Source organism: Gymnogyps californianus, chromosome 5 (assembly GCF_018139145.2).
Source record: "Gymnogyps californianus isolate 813 chromosome 5, ASM1813914v2, whole genome shotgun sequence".
In the NCBI taxonomy this organism is placed as follows: Eukaryota; Metazoa; Chordata; class Aves; order Accipitriformes; family Cathartidae; genus Gymnogyps; species Gymnogyps californianus.
This window is the reverse complement of record NC_059475.1, coordinates 27,608,792-27,630,603: the sequence shown is the minus strand read 5'-3', so window position 1 is coordinate 27,630,603 and position 21,812 is coordinate 27,608,792. Positions and strand designations below refer to the sequence as shown.

Sequence of the window (21,812 nt, the reverse complement as noted above, 5' to 3'; positions counted from 1 at the left end):
TAAACAGCACATGACCACATGAGAAAAGGTTTTTAACTCTGAAAATATGGAAAAACCCAGACTAGATGGGAAAGGTTTAAGAAAAAATAGAGGAGGAAGGCCGAGCATGTCTCTTACCTCCTGAGTGAATCCTCCTCTGAGCTTTCCTCAGGCATTTCCTGGTTTAAGGCCTCCTGTGATACATTCCCAGGTCTGCTTGAAGCCGACTGGCTGTAAACTCTTTCCCAGTGCCCCGTCTCCTGGTTAAAGACCACTCCCACGGTCCTCTCCTCCTGCGGGGTGGAAGAGCTGCCCAGCTGCAGCCTGCTAGAGGCAGGAGCTCTGCCCTCGGTTCTCTCTGCAGGCTGCACCTGGCTGGTATTTGGAGGCACACCCTCAAACGTGCTTTGGACCTGCCCTGGTGTGTAGCTAGGCGTGCTTCTTTCCCAGCGCAGCGTGTCATTGTTAAAGGTCAGCAGGTTATGACAAGCACGACAGCGGTTCAGGTGACCCCGGGACAAATTGGAATTGTTTTCACTGCTGTGTGGAGTCTGCTGATGGGAGGGACCCGGCCGATCAGGCTCAATGTTGTTGTTGAGCATTTCTTGAGCCTGTTGCGACTGGCTGGGCTCCCCACCAATCCCCTGATCTAACTCCTGAAGCCGGTCATATTCCAGGAAGAATCGCCTCAAATCACACTGGAGCTCATTACGGATGCTAGCCGGATTGGTCGGGCCAGTGCTACTACCACTGTCCGCCTCAGCCCCTGGGGCCAGAAAGCCCCTCCCTTCTGTTGCAGAGGTATAGACCGATGCCTGGGAACCTCCCTCCTGCTGTCTCAGCACCGACAGCAAGCTCACGGAGGAGGCACTGGTCCTAGGGGGAGGCATGGCTTCCAGCTCTGACCGAGAGCTCATGTTCAGCACTGTCCTGGACCAGTCAGACCCGCCTAAGCCCGAAGCCATCTCTCTCGCAGACTGTTGGTACCGGGACTGGTGGCCTGCCAAGGGCCCGCTGAGGGACCGCCGCGTGGGGCCCAGGCTAAGGTTGCGCAGGGTGTTGCCAGCAGTGCTGCTCTGAACTGTGCTGAAAGCAGAGGGCCTGTTAAGTATCCCCTGCTCCTCCTGCACTACGGATGCCTGCTCTGGGGGTTGATAAGGCTCTGTCTGCACAGAGGAGAAGGAAGTGCCAGTGGCCCCAGAAGACGTGGAGGGTGCGTTTTCCTGGTGTGGGAAGAGAGAAGAAGGAAGTCTTGCACTAGAGCATCGGCTGCAAAGGCACAACATCCCCAGGTGCTGGCAGCACTCTGCTGTGGGATAGCTGACACGCTCCCGGAGCCTGTTATAGACAGATGCCCTTGTGTTCTCACTGGCTGGAGGCAGAGGTGGTGGAGGCGGTGGAGGGGATGGGGTAGCAGAGTCTTGAACACTGTTTTGCTCTCCCACCTGTATGCCAGAGGAGCGGGAGGACAACATATGCAGGAAGTTGTGGAGGAGGGGTGTGCGCCTCACAGGCTGAGACGGAAGGATAGCGCGCTGGCGATAATGCGGCATCTCTGTGCTGTCCACGGAGATTTCCACTTCCTCATCGCTCTGCAGAAGGAAGCGGTCAAAGTTCAGTCACCTCACAGCAAAATCCTACACCACCAAATAAACAGCAGAAAGTCAGCTACCATCCCAGACAGATGAAAGGATGTGATAAGTCCCGTCCTAGAGGCCTTGACTTGCAGGAAACCAGCTGAGACTATTTCAAAGTTCATTTTACAGATCCAGACAACCTCTTCCTACAGCCCAGTGAGCTTTGACAATACACTGTTCATACAAACAGGAGCATCAGCACCTGAAGGCCAGCAGCTGTGGGGAGTATTGTTAATACCTCGTGTAGCTTCAAATCCAGTAGAATGTCACAACAGAACTGAAAGAGCAGGGCCGTTGGGACATCTGTCCCACCACTAATGAGACAGTGGGGGCAAAACAAACACACCTTGGAGAGCTCTTTAATAGCCCTGCACATAACAGGAATATTCATGTGACCAATTAAGGTGAGACAGAACTCAGCTTAGAAGGACTTCAGGTTTTCAGAAAAGCACAAGGCTGCTTAGGAACAGACTAGTGTTAATGTATGTAGACCATCTTGTAATTAGCCAGTCAATTCAGGTACTGACATTTCCCTTACCTGCTGGTTAGAAGGGTTAACAATTGCTGTGAGCAAGTAGTGTCCCAATGGATCAAACCGTACCAGCCTAAAACAAAAGCAGAGCCAGAGTATCAATCATCAGTTCACATTCCACATTGACACAGGAAGCTGGACACAGCAGGGAAGAAAACCGCACGTGAAATATGTGCAATGAGAACATTACTACTTTACCATCATCTTCTTCTGAAGGATGTTAAAAAATTTTATGGATTAAGAAGAAAACATACTTGTCTAGCTGAATACTGCAGCTATTTTATAGTCCACAGCAACACTATACAGAAGTTAAAAGCTGGAAACAAGTACTGTTGTATCAATTGAAATAGCCAGGAAATTTTAAGGAATATGTACATATATATTACAAATCGGAATTTGGTACAAAGGGAGAGATTAACTTGCCTTGAATGTTACATCATTGTCTTATTTTAAATCACTCAAAAGAAGGCATCAAGTTTCCAGCGATGCATTTTCCTCTATAACCACACCAAAGTAATAGCTCAGCACTCTCTGTGAGCAACTTCTGGGCTCTCTCATCCTTATGGCTGACAAGTTTAATTACTAAGCTTAGAAATGAACATGAAGTAGATTCTGAGCATTTATTGGGCACACATCTGATTACAAATATAAACCACCAAGCTGATCTATTATTTCCAATTGCTTTTTTTCCTGCCCACAGAACTGTTTTTCTACCAGCTGAGTCAAGGAGCTGCAAGCAACGCTTCCCTCCGCTGCCTCAGTGCAGAGGGTGCAGCATCCCAGAGAAACCCCCCAGATTCCCCAAATCTGACCATTTTTTCACATACAAGTGTTCTCTTCCCCCGGAAACAGGAACTCACCTGACCCGCTCCATTTCACTAGCCGTTTTCACCACTGCAAAAGGCTCCCGACGACTCCAGTCCCAGAAATGTATCTCATTGGCAGTTGCAATCAGCAAGAGCTGAGCCGTAGGATGAAAAGCAAGCGATGCAATGGCATTGTTGCTATCTGTGAACCAGCTCTCACTTCCACCCTGAGTGAGGAGTCAAGAATCACAAGCAGCTTATTACAAAGTTTGAGATCATTAGGTTTCCAGGTATGTGCCATCTCTCCAAGACTCTCCCTAGAGCACAGAAGTGACATGCTTTCTTGGCAACAACAGCTGCTCTCATACAAGGTCATATGTCATGTCTAGAACACAACACTACTTGCAACAATGACCACAGATATATTTTTGTGGGTAAGTGTGTCTCAAGCACCCTGTAAAAACGCTGTATTTCAAAGTGACCAGGTAAGTATACATGTTTTGTCTCAGTGCCAATCACCAGACTAGGTAGAACTGGCAGAGTAGCAGCTTCTCTAATGAAGAAAGAGTTCAGATATGCTCAGTGGAATGAAAAATGGCACATCTTTCACATAAGCTAAACAGGCACCTTGCACAGAATTCTCCAGCATTATCTGTACCACTCAAACATGCACGGCTAAGGAGCACGACCTACCTGGCGGGACTGAATGAAGAATCTGTCACCTCCTCTCTAGACAGAAGAGGATGGCTATGATCTGTTCTACACTTTTAGAGACAGGTCCCAGCAAAGCTTCCAAACAGCTCTCTTACCAGGCAACATTTGGGAAACAAACTCAGACAAAAAAGTCACCACCCACCAAATACCAAAGGCACATATGTTTCAGGAGAGACTTACATGTAAATCCCAAATTCTAACCTCCCCATCTAGGCATCCTGAAGCAATGAGGCCCGGGATGGTGGGATGGAACGTGACACACCAGGGAGTGCGGCGATGTCCAACCAAGGAATGAACACACTTGCCCGTTTTCACCTCTGTGATGTAGATGTTGTGGTTCACATGTGTGGAAGCCATTAGGGTCCTGGGAATGCAGAAGGTAGGGCAAACATTAGCATGAGAAGAGTACAGCAAAACCAGACCATGGTTAGCTTCATCTCAACAGGGTCTGTTCACATCTAACCCAGCAGCTCTCCCACACAGAGCTCAAAGGGTAAGAGGCTACTGTTTCACCAATGGCCATAAAGCTTCCTGTAGCCAGATTTCAGGGTCCATGCAAACATGAGCTCATCCAATCTGCAAGCACAAACTTGACCTTGAAAGTCAGAGCGAACATGCAGCTCAGAAGGAACTTCTGAGTGACAGTTCAGGGCAAACAAATATTCCCAATTCTCCACACCATCTCAACCACTGTCAAATCAAATGATACTAACAGAGAGCCCACCTCCATTTCTGCTTCCAATACACGCATGATTCTGCTCTGTTCTTTAGTCCTAGATATCCCAGCGGGTGTGCCACATCACTTGGTATGTTGTGCTAAAACACCCTTTACTCCCTCAAGTTTCTTATGAAATCCCACAGTGGCCGCACAGATCCTTTTTCCTTAGAACTATGCATTGCTTGGGTACCTCAGAAATTAAACACCAACTATGCTCGAAGCTGTGAGATTAGGAAGGTGCGCACGTTCCATCCATGCATGTCAGGAACCAGAAGTTTCACTCGGCTATTCAGGACTGGACAACTCAACGGGCACAAGCCTCCATCACTTTTTTAAGTGTAAGGAGACTGCTGAAACAGGGAACGAACTAGGAGTTAATTACCTGTCTGGACTAAACGCCAGCAAGAAGGTGGAGCGTGGACTGTCTGGTAACTCAACTTTCTGAAAAAGCCAACAAAGCAGGAAGTGTTGCAAGTGTCATATGATCATACTTAAACTGTAAGCCACACAGACAACAAGGGCAACCCGCTGCAGGAACATATCTAGTATCACATCACTGCAGGAACTGAACAGAGCCAGAGAGCATATCAAGTGTAACACATCAAATGTACAATCACAAGACAATTTATTTCAAATCCCTGCCTCCCTTCCCCCACTTCAAGATCAAGCTATGCACCTCTATCGCACAACCTTACCTTGCCCTCCCATTTCATCCATCGAGTTTTATCCTCCACCAACTCCTGCAGGAGCCGCTGAGCACCCAAGGCTTGGGTACCCCGTTCCCTACCCCACAGGATGCGGACAGCATTCTTCTCCGGTACAACCTTCATGGCTCTCAGCAGCCAACGTTACACCAACTACTGGGAGGAGACACCAGCAGGTTCCAGATGACAACCACCACCAAATTACAAATAGGCTATCCACATTTCAATTGTTTATCTTCATGGAAACCTAGAAAGAGAAGAGAATGATAAGGAAGGCAGCTTTTACCTTGATCACCTAGATAAAGTAAGAGCTTTAAATCCCAAAAGACTAGATTTAAGAGAAAAATCGATGCTCTCCCGCAGCCTTTGCTACCTTCTTCCACTATTGAGGCCCAATTTTGACATTTCTGCAGCCAAACATTACTTTGAAAGGTTTTTGAAAGCATCTAGCCCTTTCCTTGTACACATGCCCTAGGCATACCACATCTAAAGAGAATGAAAAATTGGCCTTGAAACTCTTTCCCTTCCCTCCATCTCTTGCCGTATATAATAAAGAAAAAAAGATTTATGAAGAGACAGTCTTTACACCTTGAAGATTTAGGTCCTATCTGCGAAGGGTGACTGATAGCTAGAGGAATAGTGTTAAAAAATACACAACATGACAGAAGAGTCTATGGGGAATTATTCAAATTTCAGTAATAGTAATTACTATCATTGCAAAGGTCAGACGATTGATAGACCTCAGGTCCGAATTACTTGCAACTCCATCACAATAGCTTACAACGTATGAAAACCACCATGTATCGGACCAAAACCTTACACTGCAGTGGCATCTTGGCCAAGTCCATCAAGACGATTCATTTTGCCTGTCTGCATATCATCTTTCCATGTACATTGCTCTTAGAACAACAGTTCACCCAAGTAATGCACAGTGACAAAGATTAATGCTTTTAGTACACTTTGAGCTGTTAAGGAAAGCATTAATCCCTGTTTTCTAGAAAAACAGTTAATTCTTTGAAAGAACTAAATATAGCGACCCTAATAGCAACCAAGTTACACGGCTTTTGAATGGTCTCATACATTGGAATTTGCCACCAAAAGCTCTCCAGAAACAAGGATTTTCTTAGAATACATAAACCAAGAAACACTGCTGCAACGCTATTACCTTTTGATCCCAGCAGAGCGCGCATACTGCTGTCATCTCTTTAGAACGTAAAGATCTAAAGATAAATCCTCCACAGTTCATGTTACACTGAACAAATCCATCAATATTCAATAGAGAAGGAAGTGGCAACTTAAAGCAAAAAACACACATACAGGGGAAAAAGGGTTCATGTAGAGAAGAAGGGATGTATTGTTAAATGACAGAACTCAGAACGGTCATTAGCAAACCTTTCTTTCCTCCCACTCTCCCTAAAAAAATGTCCTGAGCAGATGATTTAAGACAGCTGCTGCTTACAGGGAGGAGCTGTCTGAAGAGATAAGCCAGGAAACTGAGTTCTAATAAAGCAGACCAGTTTTCATTTGGAAAAGTACAACAAAGGATACTGAAGTGATGAACAAGAAAAGGCATCCATCTTCCTAGAAAAGAAATTCACCACAAAGAAATTCAAGCTAGCTGGAAATTCCCTGATGCTTAATGTGAACAGCATGGGGATCATCTATTTTAGAGAAGCTGAACTCCGCAGTGTAAAATAAGCCTTCCTTCGAGAATCTATGAAAGTCAGCCAAACATTAGGTAGGAATTATTCTACAAAATAAAAGCCTTACTGGAAAGCAACACAAAAACTAAAGAGGTCATGCTGCAAGCGGATTCTTAAAAGCAACTGTAGAGATTAAAAAAACCCAGACCCAAAAAAGCTAGAACAAGGATAACTGGAGTAGATACAGCCAAAAGCACAGTATAATACAGGAATCACTAAACCAAAAAAATCTTTTTTCACTAAATGCTAATAAATCCTCATCTGGATTCTGCAAACAGCCCCAGTCACCCATGTTCAGAAATGACTGGATTCAGATGGTAAGCAACATGGAGGTGAAGGACAGCTCAGAACGGTACAGGCAATAAAAAGCCTATTTTACAGGAGGAAACTGTAAGTGTAGTTTTGTCTAGTAAAATTAAGAAAACAGTAGCTGAACATTCTATATGGGTGCATTCAAGAAGGAAGGACTACAATAACCCAAGAATAAACATATAAACCAGACACAAATGAAAGACCAGACTTGCAGCTGGAATAAGCTGGAAGTTTGAAGAGATCTCAAACATTAAGCTTTGGAATAGCCTTTCGATAGCTGTAAAGGACAAACAACCTAAATAACTTAAGAGATCCTGATAATTTACAAGCAGGATAACCCAATTACTCATGAGAAAGAACAAGCTCTAACAACCTGGGAATGTTTCAGTCCTATCAGAAGGACTAATGTTCCCTGAAGTACAATAGCAACAAGGAAATCAAGAGGTTTAACAAACATCTTCATGTTTATTTATGCCACGGGCAAGTTTATATATTGTAAAATAAAGAAACAGGTAACACCTACAACTGCAGTTAGTGAACCTCTTGTATTCACCTTATTGAAAGACCAAGTCATCCTCACTACCTTAAGACAGCTTATCTAAATCTTTGCAGATGTGTACTAATTTCTTGAACTAATCTGGCTATAACCAACACTTCATATGTGAGCCTCCTAAGCATGTTTGAACTTGATGTTTTTCCCTCAGGGACTGTCCCTCGTTTTTTCAGCTTCTTCGGACTCACCTCTTTATCCCATTTGAAAAGAAAACAAAAGCAACTCAGGGCTCGAATGCCTACACAGTACCCTGCTAACCTGCTCAACATTTTTAAAAAGTTGGGATCTCTTCAGAAAACACTGAACACATCCTTCTCGAGTGGGGCTGGCACTCCAGTGTTACCCTGGATCCCTTTGGGGGCCAAGTTTTATCCATGCCTCAAAAGGGGAAAGTTTACTCCTTTATCTGAATTAGCCTGAATACAGTAACGGCTCTCCACTAGCTGGCGACACATCCAGCAACATTTCAGACTGGCAAAAAAAATTAGAGCCTTCAAATGGAGAAACAGATGCAGTGTAGACATGGGCATTACCTTCACTCACTTTAGCAGGAAGCTTTTAACCTTATTATTGGATCATATGTTCAGTTTTGGTTTGGTTTTTTTTTGTTGTTGGGTTTTTTCTGTTGGGTTTTTTTTAAAGGAGCCAGTTCCTTCTCTAATCTAGTAAAGATACCCATCAACTCCAAACATTTTGCTCAAATATAAGAAGCCAAATAATGACAGCATGTTATTAAATACCATTAGCAGATAGACCATGGAAGTACCAACGATATTTATAGCTACTCAGTAGCCATCTGACTAACGAAGTTTAAATGAAACGCAGTGGGTTTGAAAATACTTCTCGGGCCTTAGCATAAAGAAAACTTGCAGCTCACTGGATCAAACATGTCCAGGCAAGTGGTGGACTGATTGAGCAACAGCTTCTATTACAAATACTCATGCTATCACAACTGATAAACAGCTGACCACCAAAATAAGGAACTGCTCAGGGATTGGTATTTTTCTGTTTTCTTCTTGTTGGGGGATTTTTTGGTTGGTTTTTTTTTTTTTTTTTAATCAGGATGACCAAAAGCGGAGTTCAACAACTGGCAGATTAGCTGATGCCCTGGATGTGGTCCAGGGCACCACAGAAATTCTGAAAGTGGAGAGTCAGAAATTTTTCTATAATTGGCAGCTTTGTTTCCTTAACAGTTTTCTCCCTTCAGGGCATTTCAGGACAGCATGCTGGGCTGTTTACACTTTTGGAAAGAGCATTACATAGCCCAACCCCAAGCCTTTTACTTGCTCTGCGCCAGCTGTCCTCAAAGAAGCCTTAAGAATTCCCAGCCTCAGAGCGATATAAGTTCACTTGCAATTGTCACTTTTACCGATGCTGAACTTCTAGAAAACCAAAGTGAAGCAGCAAATTGGTAATACTTCATAGTGGTACAGGACCCCATGAAAACACTGACAAAAAGGTAGGGAGAGAAGAGGAATAGAAAGAAGCGCATTCAAATTGCCATATAGAAAGGATGCAAAGATATTTTATGCATTATGCAGCGGTTTACCATTCCAATTAGAAACTTTAGCACTTTACTGAGATGATGGTCCCATCTCTTAACATGCCCTGCCCCCCCCAACATCTTTGGCGCTATTAATTTTGTGGAGATTCCAGTACCACCATTCTGGGAGCACTGCTGGCTTTGATACAAGGAAGAATATTGGACTACTACCTCATGTTATTCAATTCTCCATTGGGGAAAAAGTTATTTCATGTGGCCTTCAGCTCTCAGACTACAAATCTATTACCACTCCAAAGAACTTCTTGGTTGTGTGCTGAGCCCAACACTAAAAGCCTTTCCTGATGTGTGCATACAGAAACAGTGTAAACAGCTCTACCAGTGTTGAAAAAACAGCTGCAATCAGTAAATGCTATTTATAATGGGAGTTCTATCCAAAAGATACAAATGTCCAAATAATTTCAGACAATTTTGCTGCCCAAAGACGTCTCAAGTGACTGATGAAGAAAGAGGCAACATTAGGTGAAATATAAAGCTTTCTCTGGCTTTGCGATCAGGGATCCACAGAGAGAATGCATGTATAAGCTTCCCTAGAAAAGACCAGAGAGGAAAAAAGCATGTGCTGGTAGTTTCTGTCTCAAAGTCCCTTTGTCAAGTTTTAAGACTTCCAGAATGCATTAAATGTAAAATGGATATGATCCACATAGGTTATGGGCCTGTGCAACCTGTATACTATACTTTGTATTAAAAGAACACAGATGGGAAAAAAAAACACCAACAAAACAAAAAACAAAACTGTTGTGAACAATGAGGCATGTCACTGACCTGCAAAAACACAAGCAAACTTGTCTCTAGAAAAGAGGAGAAACAGATTATTAGTACTCTGAACTATCCCAGCTCTGGCCATGGGCCTACCTATCTTATAAGCCAGTAACTTCTGTTTTCAAAATGTCTGTTCTTAACATGAAGTGTCCAGCGCTAACAATAAAGCATGCCATTTCATTTATTCCAAATTAAACTGCAGCATCTCAGGCTTTGAATATCAGCAAGATATTAAAGAGTTCCAGAGTATTTTTTATTGTATTTAATAAATTCTAGTAATTTAATAAATATTAGTAATAATTTAGCATTCCCACTATTGCACGTGTGGGTGGGTTCTCCAAGAACGATCAGAAGATGATCAGATAGGCATGAGAACAGTGTATGCAGCGGTACAGCCCAAATGCTTTATCTTCACTGCCAGCGACCCTCATATAGGCTGTAGTCACAAGACATGCTATTTCCTCAAAGTATTTTCTACAACAAATCAGTTTCCCTTGTACTTTACACAGTTTAATTTTGAGGCAAATTGCTTTATCAAGACCCCTATGTCTTTCAAAAGCTCAAAAGAGCAAAGAAGAAAACATTGTGCATACAGAAGACAGTCAGAGATCATCTTGCCAATGACTACAGACTACACAGCCCCTCCTTCTTTTACAGGAGCTTCATTGATAAAGCAATAAAACCTGGTTCTGAGACCCACAGACAGGAGATCTCCAAGAACGAACCACGTGCCTAAAACATCATTTGGAATACCTGCGAGCAATCACACAGCTCCAGGGACTTTCTAGTTCCCTTCCTTGTTTACACTCCAAGTTTTCCCCCACCTCTGCAATATGGAGATTATGATGCCAACATCTTCCTAAGTTGCATGAAACTATACCATGTAAGAAGCCTCAGAAATGCTATCCCAGATAGAAGACCTGAATTCTACTAGCAGTTTTATTAAAAATATTGATTCAATTCATACCAAGTGTAGTGCCATTCCCACTAACCCTTTTCACATCTCCACTTGAAAGACTGAGAAAAATCTTAAAAGTTTAGGCAAAACCAAAAAAAAAGCTGATTTGCCCTCTTTGCACTGCATCAACTCAGCTAAACAAACAAGACAGCTCAAAGAGTCCTAGTTTGGTAAGTAATTGAACTACGTAGCACTGGAATTTGAAGAATGCTATAACAACAACAAAATCAGTAAAAAAAGGGTGACATGACTCATACCCAGAATAGTTCCACGGATCAAAACTTAAGACAAGTGTTGGAGGAATGGAACTATGTTCAGTATCAAGCAACAGGGCCACATGAATTTCTGACAATGTACCTGATCAACTACATATTTAAAATTTCCTCAAACAACATGATTTTTCTTCCCTTAACTCCATTTGTGGTACTTCCATATGAGCTTTATGACCGTTCTCAGAGGTTCTAGCTCTTCGTGAGTTAAAAACAAACAAACAAAAAAACCCAGAAAACGTTTTGCATAGAGACTTCAAGTTATCTTGCAACAATATCTAAATGAAGAGAAAACTGGAAATAAATTTAAATTGGAAATAAAGTCACATGGCACTGGAATCTTTAAACAAGGCTAACCCACAAACAAAAGTAGTCCACAGAGGTATAACAAACAATTATCTTAAGCATGATAAATCAAAACAATGAAAAAAGCAAAACTGGAATCCATTCTTTCACTCTGTTTCTACTTCTGTGTCCTTGATTATGCTTTTAAAAAAACAAAAGCAGCTTAATTTAAGACACTAGAATCATGTAGATTCCTGCCATTAGAGCACAGAGCCAGTCTTCAACTAAGTGCCCCTAAATATGGAAAAAAAAAAACCAAACCACCAAAAAAAGCCTTAGGAGGAGAGAAAGTAAGTTTAGGATGCAACTATGTAATGGAGTCCAAAACTAATACCATGAAGGCACTTTCATTATATGGCCCTGGTTTTAGTCTTCAAAGTTTTTAAGATATTCCCCAAAGTATTATTTTGTAAGCTGAAGTTTTCCCTTGATTAAGCCCAGAGAGATTTGGAAAGTAATTCCAAAGCACATCTTCTGTGGATGCACTAGATACACTGCTCTAAGTTGTATCCACAGCTCTGAGCGCTTCCACGTAAATCGGAACAGGATTCCTAAAGAAAAATAACTTGTATTAGTGCTTCATGATTAAAAAATTCAATGCCATGTTTTAAATTGAAACTACAAACAGCTCAGGAGATTCACTTGCTTCATGATTAAAAAATTCAATGCCATGTTTTAAATTGAAACTACAAACAGCTCAGGAGATTCACTTACATTACAAAGATGTCAATAGTACATTGTCAGATCTTATGTGACTGCAACAAGGAATTGATTGCCATTAGAATCTTAATTTGTCCTCCCAGTCCGGATTAAATGAGCTATAATACTCTTAAGAGAACTTTTCAGTCAAAAGTAGTACATTAAATTGCTAGTTATTTACAGCAAAATGATGAGGAAGTGGAAGAGAAGCTTGCAGATATCAACTCCTAAAGGTCAGAAAATGAATGGTAAATATAAAAAGGGAAGTAATAAAAATAAAAGTGATCAGCTGTGTCTGGAGTTTGACACTTTCATTTACCAATGAGAATATGGAGCACTTTCATGACTATTATTACAGTTTCCACATAAACTTAATGAATTCTTGGGAAGAGAGATATTAGTTCCAATCCAGAAGATAGGAAGAGAATAAATGTAATTTCACAAAGCTGTAAGATAACTCAAACAGCAGAACTGAGATCCAGAAGATTAAGAGTTGGTTTCCCCAATTCCATTCTCAGACCATGGCATCTTTTGCTAAGTACTATACACAGCAGGAAATGAGGGACAGAGAGAAGAGAGAACTAGAGTAACACAGAGAGAAACAAATAGAGTGACACACAATTCAGATTAACCCCCTAAGAGAATTATTCTCATTTAGATAGCAAAGTAAAGGAATTTTCAATCCAAAATCCCAGTATTTACATTAAAAGTCACATCAAGGTTCCTCAGGCTCAAGAGTCACAGCCAAGTGCCCCCTAGTGACATCATACACGCAAGAGAAATTTGGGAGCACCAACATTACAGAGTAGCAGAAACAGCACAGGGTATCCACAAGACGAAGACAAAGTATTTTATGCATTCAAGGCTGCACTTAAGGCATGTGCACGTTATCCAAGTAATAAAGAAAAAGCAACTGGAAGCAAGAACATATTTTTAAAAGTGCAGTTCATATAATTTCCTGCTCACATGGAAATAATCAAATAAGGTAACAAGTCAAAAAGCAAAAATGATCTACACAGAAGCTGAAGTCTTCACGCACAGATGTATCAGAACTAAAGAAGAGGTGGGAGACAAAGAAGATTTAGACTCTGAACAAAGAAACACAGCCAATTCTTGACATGCTTTCCCTTCTTGGCCTTGGACTGAGACTGTGGGAGAAATATAAAGGGAGGGGTGAAAGTGTCTGAAACACAGGTCAGAGACTCCTCTGAGCAGTTCTACGCTGCTCAAGGTGGAGAATTAGTGCTACATACCAGCAAGAGGGCAGCAGGAATCGCTCTGCCGGGACACCCCAAAAGACCTCACTGAGAACATTCGAAGTGGAGCTGTGCAAGCACACAGATTAAGACGACTTTCTCCACGCTCAGGCCTGGCACCTCATCATCCTGCACACCTTCAACAGTTTACAAAAACTGGAGACAACAAACAGTTATTAGACAACAATCCTAGTCAGAGTTCTTAACAACCAACAAATCCTGAGAAACAGACAAGTAGGTCTCCTCTTCTTTTAAGCAACCCAGTCAATGGGTCTTTCATTAAGCGACTATTATATCATTTAACAATTTTCCATTAAAGTATTTCTAATATTAATCCTCTTCCACTGCACATCACCTCGTTATTCACTTTTGAAAACAACAATTCTTTTGTCCTCACCTCATTAATATTTTGTTTCTATCACCCTCCTTGCTAGGTTAGTGCAGGGCTCCTAACACAAAACACACAAGGTAACTATTAACATGCACTATGCCCTTTATCAGGTATCCAATAACACAAACTCAATAAGGAAAAAAAAAAAAGTACCTTAATGCTATTTATATTAATAGTACTAATAAGTATTAACATTAACAATACCTTTGTAAGAGCCTTGAATTCAGTTAATTTGCTAACCATGGCATAAAAGATACTAAAGTTACTTTCCAGAAGTTTCATAAAAATTATGACACAAAAAAAGGAGTAAGTATTCAAATGCCTAACTTATGGCAAAGAGATACTAGCAGACAGTATCGTTGCTTGCCTTCTTTATAACTGGTTGTTACAGCTGCGTAAAAGTTAAAAGTGCTGCACAGAAAATGGAAAAGTAGGAAATAACCAAACAAGAATCCAGAGGGTCAGTTATGACTCAGAAAAGGGCAAAAGAAAGAAAACTAAGACGAGGCTGTCAGCAAAGTAAACATTCTGCGTAAACTCCCCAGTAACTAAATCTGAAAAGGCAAGTCCAGATATTTGGATCCAAATATATTCTTCATTCCAAGTATTAGAAAAAATATAAATGCTAATGGACTGCCATACTCATTAACATTCACGCTGCCACAAACCAACAGATAAGTACAAGAGACTTATTTGTTACCATCAAAACACAAATGGACCAATTTTTAAAAAAAGTTATTTATCTACAGTAACACCAATTGTGGACTACAGAACTAATAAGCAAGCTACACCGAAGAGTTATGAATGTTAGAAATTGCATTACAGTAGCCTTTCAGACTACAAACAAAGATTTTAAATTTAGCAGAGAATTTCAGGTACTGTTGCCTACGTGACCCATAAGGCATTCAAATCTGCCTGGATTTAACCCCATAGCACATTCTGAAAACTGACCCAACAACAAAACCAAACAGTCCCGTAATGGATCGGCAGTAAGCGTACATTACCAGCAGGTCATTCTTAGGTCCCACTTTAACATTCCCATTAGCAATTTGAAAGAGGATGGGAGTGGCAAAGGCAAAGAAGCCAGATGACATTTGCAGAGGACACCAAACTGGGTGGAGCAGTAAACAAGGACAAATATAGAAAAACACATTGGGTTTTTATATAAAGATCTAAGAACGTTTCATACAGAGAAAAAAATGGAGCAGCACTGAGCACTCTTCCTGAACATATTTATACGGACTCTACATTCATACAGCTGATCTTCCTGAGGACTAGCTTGCACCTAGATAATAGCTACTCTTGAATCGGTCTCTTACAACAGAATGATACTGTAAAAGCATGTATTCGGAAAAATTATGCATAACCATCTAAAACATCTCTTGAAGACGAAACATTGTTTTAGTGCCAGAATTGTGTTGCAAAAATTGCTTTCCAAAGGCAGCAGAAAGCATGGTACTGGCACTATCAGAAGTAATCTCAAAAAGCTCAACGAACACCACAAAAATTTACGTGTTGTCTGGAGGAATATTGTAGATGAAACAAGAACATTTCTATAACTAGTGAATTAACTGTGTATGCTCTCTCACAAGAAAAGAAGTAATCAAGTGTCATCATACCAGAGGCACACACGAATGCATTTTATGCAAAATACTACTTACACAAGCAAGTGTTCTGCAACACACGATGAAAAACAGAAGGAGAGATAGAGGAAGCAACATTTCACATTTTATTTGGCTAAGGCCGGAAAACAACAACAACAACAAAAATATTTATTATTTCAAAACAGCAGCCCCAAAATGCAGCCTGACCTTACCCAGACCGCGGGTGCCTGGAAGCCCCGGCCTGTTCCGTGGGAGCAGCAGGAGGGAAGGGGGCGATGGAGAGGGAAGCTCAAGGCACCCAAGCTCGGATATAAAAATCCGGTTTTTAAGAGCGCTCAGGCGGGGCGGGCACGGCGCAGGCGGGGCACGGGCACGGGCACGGGCACCGGCAGCTCCCCGGGACTCGGGAGCCGCTTTCCTCGGAGCCCTCCCCTCCCTCCCGGTCACCGGCCCCGACCCCGCCGGCCGGCCAGCGGGAGGCAAGCGCCGCGGGTTTCGCCCTCCGCCGGCCGCGGCCGGCCCGGGGCAGCGCGGCCCGCGGGGAGCGGGGCCCGCCTTCGCCGCGGCGGCCTCCCCGCTCCCCCCGTCGCAGGCCGCGGTCCCGGAACTCCCGAACAAAGGCCCCGGCAGCGAGCCTCGGCCCCGCTCCGCCCGCCGCGGCCCGGCGACGCCGCGCGGGCAGGTGCCCGCCACCTTCCGGGGCGCCGCCGCGGGGACGGCCGCGCGCGCTCGCCCGCCCAGGGAGCGGGAACGGCGGCGCGGCCCTGGCCTGTAGCCGGACCGAGCGCGTAGGCCCGGAGCCTACCTGGTGCGGAAGGGCCGGGGCCGGGCCCGGAAGGAGCAGCCCCCAGTGCTCGGTCGTCGCCTCCGCCGCCGCTCCGAGCTCCGGCCAGGCGAACCAGCCGAGCGCCGAGCCGGACTCGAAGAGCGGCGCCGAGAGCGGTACCAAGGCCCGAGCAGCCGAAGCTAGAACGCCGCCAGGCCGCGCCAGCCGAGCGACGAGGTCTTCCACCGCGGTGAGGTGCGGTGCGGCGCTGCGCGCGGCCGCCCGGGGGCGACGGAGGGCAGGCGAGACGAGTCGAGCCCGGAGGAGGGGGGGCGGCAGATGCCGCTGCCCGGCCGGGCTGGCTTGGCCTGGCCCGGCCCGGCCGCCTCCCCGCCGGACAGGACGGCTGCGGGTGGAGGCCGGGGCGGGCAGCCAGCGGGGCCGGGAGTCGCGCTGTACCAGGCACCCCGTCAAGGGCAAAATTACGGTGTGCCGGCCTGCCCCGGCGAAACCCTTCGGGACTGTGCCGGCCTGCGGCTGGGCCTTGCACCGCGGGTGTTCGCCTGCTACCCCGAGATGGGGAGGCCTCTTGGGCCCGCAGCGCCCCGCTCCCTCTTTCGCCTGGACTGTTTTTCTTACATCTCGCCCTACAGCGCGTTCTCCGCAAGTCGTGTCTTTCCCCCCCCCCCCACCCCAAGACTGATAGAAATGCCATTAAAAACAGGCAAGAAAAGGTAGAGGGTATCAGAGTGAAACACGTTTAGAGAGAGAAAGATAAGAGTATCAGATGAGATGTAACTGAAAAGATTCTTGTCCTGAAATAGCAGTGTGTTAATATTTATTGTTACGTGTTAATCTCCAACATCATGGACGGCGAAGACACAAAACGTGTGCGTAGCCCCTTCAGAAGAGGGGCACCCTGCAAGGAGAAGCCCCAGGGAGGCAGTAGTACAAGCTGCTTTATCTTGCTGCCTCATCTGTATTGGAGAAGTGAGAGCCTCGGGAGGGACTTGGATGTTGGAAGGAAAATCCAAGTAAACCAGGGCACTTTGCACCAGTAAATCAGCAAGGGAAAAAAAAAAAAAGTCAAAAGGCCTGGACAGGTCAAGTTTAGGGCTTGAGGTTTGCTGTAATACATAGGATTGGAGGGAGCAAAGGCAGCCTGCAGCATACCTAGACAGTCTTCGAGGAGGTATTTTACAGGAAAACTGAAAAGGGCTGATGATGACATTTTACACGGAATTCAGTCAAGTAATGAAAACTGCAATACCTTGGACAGTCAGTCACTGTCATCCTCTAACAGATGACCGAGATTTATCAGACATTATATGGTCAGGGTAGACTTGACTTTTGAAAGCTCTGACAATGCGCAAACTTGTAAGTGCTCCAGAATGCAGCTGGCAAGATGAGGTGAAAGTACAGAGGAGCCGGAAAGCAGGAAAGAAACATGAGTCTCAGCTGCCAAATTTAAATATTGTCTAAACCCAAGGGAAAAGAGAAAAGTCTCGATGAATTGTTTTGAAGGAAGCTGCTTAGGAGTACACGGGGCAAACTGTTATCTAGATGAGGAAGTTCCATTTTCCAAGTGAACTGAAGGGTACTGACATCTGACTCAAGGAAGAATAGTAGTTTTCAGTGGATTGGTTTTGTCTGGTATGGCCTGATGCAGTTTTTGCCCAAACTGATAAGCAGTGAGATCAGTTTTCAAATTAAACTCTACCAAAGGTGACAGTGGCTGAAGGAAGACAAAACCCAGCAGCAAACGTGTTCCGGGAAGTGCCTCCACTTTGAGTTCACTCTGGTCTCTGCACACGCTGAGAAGAGCTATTCATAGCATAAGTGGAGAAACTCCAGCTCGTTTACATGACAGTGTTGGTACCTACACGTGTCCACGTCTCACTCGACGTTAGCGTCACCCACGCAGCTCATTCAGTGTCTGCTGGTGTTTAGGTCTAAAGGTCAGTATTTTTAGCATAGACCGTCAGATATGATTATGAGCCATCAGGCACCATATACGGCAGCAACTCGTACCTTAAAAATGCTTTTTTTTTTAGAAAACAATGCTTGTATGCTTCTTCCTAGGTAAAAGGAGCAGGGTTTTTGCCACAGTGAGCAATAGCAGTTCTTACGTGATACCTCATGGGAAGATGTATAAAGAAAATAGAATTACATCTCAGATTGTTGTACATAATATTTTACAGTTCTCATCAAGGCTTATGAAAACATGTTGCTTATGCATCATAAAGCATGCCTGGTTTTCTGTAAGCCAGTAAATGCTTACTGCCATTGCAAACATGACAGAACTATACCTAATCCTGCATCTCCATCCTACACTTAGGAACGTGTCCCATACTTTCTTATTCTTCAAATGTGGGGCATGATCCAGGCTCATTTCCTCTAAAAGAACAGACAGACCTGCCATGCCAGATGGCTGCACTGCTACTTTAGCTACATTTTTGCAGCATTCTGCATTCCCTACCACTTTTGTTTCATTTACTGCCCAGTAAAAAATAAAATCTAAGAAACAAAATTTTCTCAGACTGCTGTCCAGAGTTCCTTGGAAACACTTGCATCTTTTGGAAAGAGAACATTGCCAGGAAACTTCCCAGTCTTGTGCCAGCAACAACTGCATGCATTAGTCATCTTTTCCCACTGAATAGGCAGATTGCCAGCAGTGATAGAGCAGCCTTTCCGTACCTCAGCTCTCATCTAAATGGAGAACTTTTGCAATCAGTTCAATTTTTGTGACCCAGCCAGTCCCTGGCATTTCTTTTACAGCAGCCAACGAGACGAGTAGTTTTCTGTTGTGGCAGACATACCTAATGAGAACTAGACTTGCGTTCACTACTAGCCCATTTCCTGGTATCTGTTAAGTAACTGACAGAGTCAACCATAGCTTAACATCTTCTCCAGTTTGTTTGGGAAGGAAGAAACATTCAACCCTTCTTGACCTTCTAGGCACGTGCAAGCACTGGTGTGTACCCAGCAAAAAGCCAGACCCGTCCCAGAACACAGCTGTCAGCTTTCAGAGAAATCGCTGGGTTTTGTGAGATGTGCAAAACTGCAAAATGGTATTTAATCAAGAAATTATACCTGCAAACAAAAAGATAAATGTTTGCTTTGCTGTTCATGAATTCATGGTAGACATGAGCCCACACAGAAGTTTAATTTGTGTGAAATACTCGTTAAAGATCAATCATAAGTGTTTTGGATTACAAAGTGGCATAGAATTGTTGCTTTGTAAAACAGTGCAAGGCTTACAGATTTTTCATCATTATCAAAGACAATTTCCCAAGTTTCTCCACTGATTGCACATTAGTCATTGTTCTCTAAGTCAGGTGAAAGGGGAGTCTCTAAGCATCACAACAGTAAAAATTTAGCAATTAAATTGCATCTCTGGAGAGACTAAGAGAAGTTCAGAATACTGCCTGAAATGAAGAGAGTAAAATTTCTCCTGGTCTCACATCTGCTTAGTCTTTACAGACTTAAAGAAGAGGAAGGGGCATACTTGCTCTGTATATCTTCCCAGATGAACAGTTAGAAGCCTTCTCTCTGTCACAACATTAGCTAAAATGAGTGAGTAAAAGCTCCTGACGAATACGACAGGCTTCCGAGTCCATTGATTCCATTTGCTCGTACTCTTCTTCTGGTTGTTCCATGTGTCCTGTGGCTGGCGAAGACCACACGTCCAGCCCATGTTCCAGGGAGATGTTATGAAGCACACAGCAGGCCAGAATGATGTGGCTGGATTTCTCTGGAGAATACTGCAGGGTGCCTTTGGACCCATCCAGGCAGCGGAAACGTGACCGAATGGTTCTGAACGTCCGCTCAATGACATTGTGAGTGGCAGAATGCGCCATGTTGTAACGATATTCAGCAGGTGTCTCCGGGATATGCAGAGGCGTCATCAACCATGTTCGGAGAAAGAAGGAGCTGTCACCTGTTAGCAGTGAAAAGGAGGAGGACAGGTTAGATACCTACAGTTAACCACAGATTTCAGCTCTTGACCCTTGGTTTTCTGGTACTGCAGATACAGAATAACTTATTTCTCTGGCTAAAACAGAAGGCATGAGAAAGCATGGAAGAGCAACAATAACTCAGGTTTACAAATGTGACAAACAACAAAATAAAGGCATTCAGTTTTACACAGGGAAATCCTGGAAGAACACGAAGAGTTTTAAGAGAATTCATTTACTACATAATACAGTGAAAGACAGCTGGACTAAGACCCTACATAGAATTAAAAATTGCATAATTCAGCTTAGAAAGGTGTAGGATACTGAAAACAAGCTGTTAACAGAATGAATGTAAACTAACACATACAATAATCAGACTGTATAAAACACAGATTGGAAGTTACTGTTCTAGACTTCTAAGAGAAGGATCCGCCAAACTGAATCGCAAATCTCAAGGAATTTGCAGGAAAGCAATCAAAAGTAAATGTATCACTTGTGCCCAGAGGCTCTAGACTCAATAAGGAGCCAATATATAAGACTTTCCACAGAAAACAACGATGAAAAATTGACTTACCAAGTAGCCAGCCATCTTTATGTAGCTCAGTTTCAAATTGGCTTGTAAGGGCTGCCTGCTGTAACACCGTGCAGTCAGGCAGGCTGCCTGGCCAGTGCGTTTCTGCACTCAGGAGGACTCCTCTGGCATCACACACCATCAGGCAGTTCAGAGAATGGAGACCCTTTCGGTTCACATAGGACAGGTCCTCAGCATTTGGCGCTTTGATTGCCACGTGGGTGCAGTCAACCACCCCCAGCACTCCTGGCATGCCTGCCAGCCCATAAAAGTCATCCTTCAGGCTCTGTACAGTAGCTTCGTCTTCAGGAAAGTGAATAAACTGTGAGGCTCTTTCCACCAATGCCTCGGTTACATTGGCAACGCAGCGGCTCATGGAGGCTTGGCTAATGCCAATAGCATCCCCCATGCGAGTCTGGAAGGACCCGGAGGTATAGAAACCCAATGCAGCAAGTATCTGCGTCTCTGGACTGATGGCCCTGGACCGCTGTGTAGGGCGAGAGAGACTGGCTCCCAGGAGATCCACCAGGTAGTAAATGAACTGTCGGGGAAAGCCGTACGTGGATACTAGATACTCATCTGTGACATCCTCCAGCTTGAAGCGATCCAAAGTCCTGTGTCCACGGCCATAAAGCAAGAGGTCGCAGTCAAGAACTGCAATAGGTACGGCCATGGTTAATGGCCAGGGGGGTCCTCTGGGGCTCTTCTGTTACAGAGCTTTCCCAGAGCCTTCACCTGCATAAAGCAAAGGGGAACGAGACTCAGAACAGTTTTTACTGGTCAGCCTTTCAGACTCCGTTACCATTTTCCTTTTACTCAGGTTATCCAGCAAATCTTTTTACTTCTTTGTATCTGCCTTTAAAAACACGGGGGTCGAAGCAGGAGGGCTCACTGCGGAGCCGACAACTCTCCAGCCCTGCCTGGCGCTGACAGCAATTTACTTTCCGTGACGGGGAAGGGGCTGGTGCATCACAGCAGCCCGCTTCCCGGGCTTGGGAACCGTCCCCAGTCACCGC

General features: G+C 44.1%; 2 protein-coding genes across 7 annotated transcripts in view; both read right to left on the bottom strand.

Annotated features, from left to right (window-relative positions):
* Window positions 1–16,369, bottom strand: part of AMBRA1 (autophagy and beclin 1 regulator 1) — a 139,062-nt gene extending 122,693 nt beyond the window's left edge. For 2 of the 6 annotated variants that reach the window (XM_050897085.1, XM_050897089.1), the window contains exons 1-7: window positions 16,309–16,369; window positions 5,082–5,337; window positions 4,769–4,827; window positions 3,849–4,032; window positions 3,009–3,181; window positions 2,155–2,221; window positions 118–1,571 (exon numbers count right to left, since the gene is read on the bottom strand). In XM_050897085.1, the coding sequence (XP_050753042.1) occupies window positions 118–1,571; window positions 2,155–2,221; window positions 3,009–3,181; window positions 3,849–4,032; window positions 4,769–4,827; window positions 5,082–5,216 (2,072 nt within the window). In that variant the 5' untranslated portion in view covers window positions 5,217–5,337; window positions 16,309–16,369. Of the gene's footprint in view, window positions 1–117; window positions 1,572–2,154; window positions 2,222–3,008; window positions 3,182–3,848; window positions 4,033–4,768; window positions 4,828–5,081; window positions 5,338–13,505; window positions 13,628–16,308 lie in introns of those variants that run through there. The other 4 variants (XM_050897088.1, XM_050897090.1, XM_050897086.1 and 1 more) reach the window with 4 other exon arrangements.
* A 3,047-nt stretch (window positions 16,370–19,416) lies between these two features.
* HARBI1 (harbinger transposase derived 1) lies at window positions 19,417–21,647 on the bottom strand. Its single transcript, XM_050897828.1, has 2 exons — window positions 20,800–21,647; window positions 19,417–20,209 (listed from the first exon to the last, which is right to left on the bottom strand). Exons 1-2 carry the CDS (start codon window positions 21,467–21,469, stop codon window positions 19,833–19,835), a joined length of 1,047 nt encoding a protein of 348 aa, XP_050753785.1. The 5' UTR covers window positions 21,470–21,647; the 3' UTR covers window positions 19,417–19,832.
* Between the last annotated feature and the right edge of the window lie 165 nt (window positions 21,648–21,812).

Excerpts from the sequence above, each read along its gene's own strand:
- HARBI1 (XM_050897828.1), bottom strand. The coding sequence starts at position 21,469 with ATGGCCGTACCTATTGCAGTTCTTGACTGCGACCTCTTGCTTTATGGC. Across the intron at positions 20,210-20,799 it reads TAAAGATGGCTGGCTACTTG|GTGACAGCTCCTTCTTTCTC; the intron begins GTAAGTCAATTT and ends CACTGCTAACAG.